Source organism: Gavialis gangeticus, unplaced genomic scaffold (assembly GCF_001723915.1).
Source record: "Gavialis gangeticus isolate Ggan-Ray unplaced genomic scaffold, GavGan_comp1, whole genome shotgun sequence".
Classification (NCBI taxonomy): Eukaryota; Metazoa; Chordata; order Crocodylia; family Gavialidae; genus Gavialis; species Gavialis gangeticus.
The window spans coordinates 92,512,245-92,516,842 of NW_017729025.1; the positions used below are offsets into that span (position 1 = coordinate 92,512,245).

Consider the following 4,598-nt stretch of genomic DNA (forward strand, 5'->3'; position numbering starts at 1 on the left):
TACAGGATCATCTTGAATAATAGTCTCAAAAAAAAAAAAAAAAAAAAGGAAAAAAAAAATTTTTTTTGTAATAGTGCGGAAAAAAAAAAAGGAACAAAAATACTTTTTTTGTAATAGTGCGGAAAAAAAAAAAGGAACAAAAATACTTTTTTTGTAATAGTGCGGAAAAAAAAAAAGGAACAAAAATACTTTTTTTGTAATAGTGCGGAAAAAAAAAAAGGAACAAAAATACTTTTTTTGTAATAGTGCGGAAGAATAAAAAGTGAAATACGTTGTCTTCTCATATTCTTAAAATGTTAACTTGGTAAAACTGAACAGGCCTGGTTTGCTAAGTTCTTCCTATTTCCCAGCTCCATTCCATTTTTGACAATTCCTATTAAGGTTAGTGGACCCCTTTTTCTCATGGTGCGTGCATGATTAGGCATCACAATGCATTTGTCCTGTTGAGATTAATATATTTAGCAGCAAATTTAGAAAAATAGTCAAAACAGAGAAAATTGTGCCTGAAGCTACCCACTGACTAAGGTAATAATAATTTACCTGGGAACAATAATGTGTTTTCAAGGTTAATTTAAAACAAGGAACAGGGAAAGGAAACACTAATGTAAACAATGTTGCTAGACTTTGTCAGAAAGCTACCTTTAGCAGGAATAGTGTTCAGTTCTGCCATCATTTTAACTTCAAGCAAAACAGAACCCAAAATGTCTGATAATGAAGTGTTGTTCTCTGGCTGATTGCTTACAAACTTGTTTTTGCCTCAAATCAAATAATTAAAATAAATAATATGGGAAGTTCTGGCACTTTTCTTGGCATGCTTCCAGACTGGGGTGGGGTGGGGGGGTGAAACTCCATCAGAACTAAAACTACCACAAACTCTCACTGCAAGTGCAAAATAAAACCAAGCAAAAACTTGACTCTTTTGGAAAGATTTTGTTACTTACATTGCATCATGTACTTCTGGACATCACTCAGACAATATGATAGTAATACATGAACCTTTACAGAATAGAATATAAACTGATACAGTCAATTTGAGTCTACAGAAAAAAATGAGATGTCACTAAGGCCTATCTACAAAGACAATTTAACCCATGAAGTGAGCAGCCTCTGGAGTAACTATAATGGTGCAGGCACTGCAAGTAGGCAGGCAAATAGCTATGTAAGTATGCTTAGCTTCCATGCAGTTTACTCATGTCTGAAATCTGGGAATTTGCCCTTGTGCGAATTAAGTTTTATAGGGCCTTTGCCTGTCTACACGAGATACTTGCATCAGTATAAGTATGCCAATGGCTGGCCCCTGATAGCTGTAACTACTGCAAGGTCCTAGTATAGGCAAGGTGTAAGAAAGGCAAAGCAATATATTTAAAATCATTTTCCATTTCAATAGTGACATTGTTAATGGGCATTACAACAGAAATATCTAGCTAATGCACTTTGGTTGGATGTTCCTGTCAAACTGCTATTATGAATTTATTATCTTTTGTGTTCTGATAGTGTATTTGAAGACATTTTCACATGCCGATATCATTCATTTGCAACAATGCTGTATAAAAATAAAGCTGCACATTTTTAATATAAGAGTTAAATCCCAGAGCTTTATTCTCAATGTAATTGAAGGTTTTACTTTTCTTACACGTTATAGTAGAAGTAGCATTTATAATGTTGTCAGCTAAAAAAGTGCTGTTTATAGGATTTTGTGGTCTCTCTATAAACCTTAGCCAAGAAGAATCCCAGAGTATTTCCCTCACTTTATATAAAGACATCTTTTCACTTTCTACTGAAAAGCAGTCGCCTCTGAGGTGGAACATGGCAGCAGTTTAAGAGCCCCACAGCAGTTTATGTCAAGAAGTAAAGAAAAACCCCGCCTCTTGTCTACATTAGTTTAGAGACTTGTAATTCTTAACAGGTACAACTCTACATAGATATGGCTCTGATGGGATTGGGCTTCTTTCTTGCCCTCTGCATTGTCTTTACATCTTCCAAAAGTATCAACAGCAGCTCACTTTCTCCCTTTGAGAACGATAGGTCTAAATGTCCTAATTGGATCACTAGAGTTCACCAGTGCCCACACCACGAAAGACTGAGCACTTGTGCAAGCTATTGAAAGACTGGGTCCACAGGCAGTGTCTGTACTGTGGTTAACATTAATTACTTTTAGGTAGATTCTCCCTTTGTCCTACAATGGCATCTAGTGTTACAGCTTAATAACATGGCCATGCCAAACATAAAATACAAATATATTTTCCCCTTAGCACACATACATACACTATAGTACTAGTGAGGTAACAGGCCAATGTTAGAGAAGAAGATATGATGAATTTCACCAGATCTCATGGAGATACAGCCACAGAAATCCACTAGATGCAAAAGGAGAAAAGTTCTGGTTGTACAAAGGGATCAAAATCAAGTTTATTTTCGACCTAAGGGGACTTTTGCCATTTTTATTTTCCCCTCAGCCTGAGGAAGAACACGTGTACCAAAAAGCTTGCAAAGAAAGATATTTTTTTTCTTTTTTTGCTATTTTCAAGTTGATCTAATAAAAGGTATCACCTGAACCAAGAGTTTTAGAGTTTTGTATTCCTGGTTGTATGAAACCATTTTACATTCATGGGAAGAGGACTACTGAAGAGAGTCCAGCAGAGAGCAACAAAAATGTTTAGAGGGCTAGGGCACATGACTGATGAGGAGAGGCTGAGGGAACTGGGCTTACTGAGTCTGGAGAAGAGAAGACTGAGGAGATGTAATAGCAGCCTTCAACTACCTGAAGGATGGTTGCAGAGAGGTGGGAGTTAGACTGAACTCAGTGGTGGCAGATGACAGGACAAGAAGTAATGATCTCAAGTGGCAGCATGGGAAGTTTAGGTTGGATATTAGGAAGAACTTTTGCAGGAGGAGGAGTAAAGCACTGGAACACGTTACCCAGGGAAATGGTGCAATCTCCGTTCTTTGACGTTTTTTAAGACCAAGGTAGGCAAAACCTGGGCTAGGATGATCCAGTTGGGGATGGTCCTGCTTTGAGCAGAGGGTTGGACTAGATGACCTCCTGAGAGTGGTGACACATTGTGGGTGCACGGGGGTGCACGTGCACCCCCTGACTCGAGGCACCAGTTGCCTGAGGTCCCTTCCAACCCTAGTTTTCTTTGATTGATTATGACATTTAAAAAACAGCAGCAGCAACTACTCACTTCTGATTGATGCAAGGGAGTCCTACAGAAACTCACCAGTCTTAAGGGATGGTTGTTGGAAATCTTACCCCCTAAAAATTAACATTTTGGGAGAGTAAGATCTGGTGCATCGTCCACAGCTTGCAGATACCTTTCTGGGCCCAACTTTACATCCTCCCTGCGTAGCGAAATGTCCCTGCATTTGCTTTTCAGGGAGGTCTCAGCAAGGACCAAGACACCTGCTTATGAAAACCTCTTTCCTCAGTGTGCAACTGCCACAACATCAAGATCTTTCATGACTGAAAATGGCACAAATTGTGGTTTTTTTCCCCCCACCTTCAAAAGATGCATGCGTCTGAAAGCAACCCCAGGAATGGCGGCGCCTGTTTCCATGGGGTTCTTGGGCAGTGTGACCGAATTAAAAAAACTGAGTGTGAAGGTGATTCTCTAAAGAAGAGGACATCTTTAGCCCTGGGGACACCTGGGGATTAAAAGGTCGCTGGTTTCCCTTTCCAAGCTGAAGTTTGATTCTCTGCACATCAGCCGCATGCAGGTGGGGGGGATGATGACTCCCTGGCTGCTCGGTGGTGCCAACAGGAGCAGAGCAGACACTGCACAGGCCGAAGGGCAGCCGGGCAGCAAGGCGGTGGTTGCATGTGCCTGGCTGGAGGAAAAGCCTTGGTGTCACCAGATGTAGGTGGCAGAGAGGAGGAAGGAGACCCGCCGAGCCCTTTGCACACGGCAAAACACTTGGTCCGTGGAGAGGAGGAGTTGAAACAAGCCCAATCTCCACAGCCCCGCGTGGGGGGCTCAGCCCTGGGGCGATGGCAGCGCTGATCCCCCCGCCTCCTGCCGAGCAGGCGGCAGCAGCGGTGCATGAAGGCGGCTGCAGCTGTGGATCAGCTGCTGAGGGGAGAAAGGGGAGGAGTTTGAGGGGGATCAGGAAGCGGCGGAGTGTCTCACACCTCTCTCGCGCTGCCATGGCCGGCTGAGGGGGGATCGCCGCTGCGACAGGGGAGACGGAGGCGCGGGTGGGCGGGCGGCGGGCAGGGGCCGGGGTAGGGCGCGGAGGCAGTATGCGGCGGCGGCGGGGCGCGGGGGAGAGCATGCGGTCCGTGGTGGGCTTCTTGTCCCAGCGGGGCCTGGCGGGCGACCCCCTGCTCACGCAGGACTTCCAGCGGCGGCGCCTGCGGGGCTGCAGGAACCTCTACAAGAAGGACCTGCTGGGACACTTCGGCTGCGTCAACGCCATCGAGTTCTCCAACAATGGAGGCCAGTGGCTGGTCTCAGGTAACCCCCACCCCCCGCCCGGGGGAGCAGCCCGCGGAGCGGCCGAGCGCCGAGCTAAGATGGTTGACAGCTTCCAGCCGCCGCCGTGTCCGCGGGGCGGGGCCGGGTCGGGCCAGATGCAGCGTGGGGGTCTCCTGCACGGCC

The 4,598-nt window shown here is 45.0% G+C and overlaps 1 protein-coding gene across 1 annotated transcript in view; it reads left to right on the top strand.

Annotated features, from left to right (window-relative positions):
• Positions 1 to 4,225: 4,225 nt before the first annotated feature.
• The window catches only part of DCAF5 (DDB1 and CUL4 associated factor 5), a 132,927-nt gene continuing 132,554 nt past the window's right edge, over positions 4,226 to 4,598 (top strand). The window contains exon 1 of the mRNA XM_019519167.1: positions 4,226 to 4,454. Coding sequence (XP_019374712.1) covers positions 4,241 to 4,454 — 214 coding nt within the window. The 5' untranslated portion in view covers positions 4,226 to 4,240. The remainder of the gene's footprint in view (positions 4,455 to 4,598) is intronic.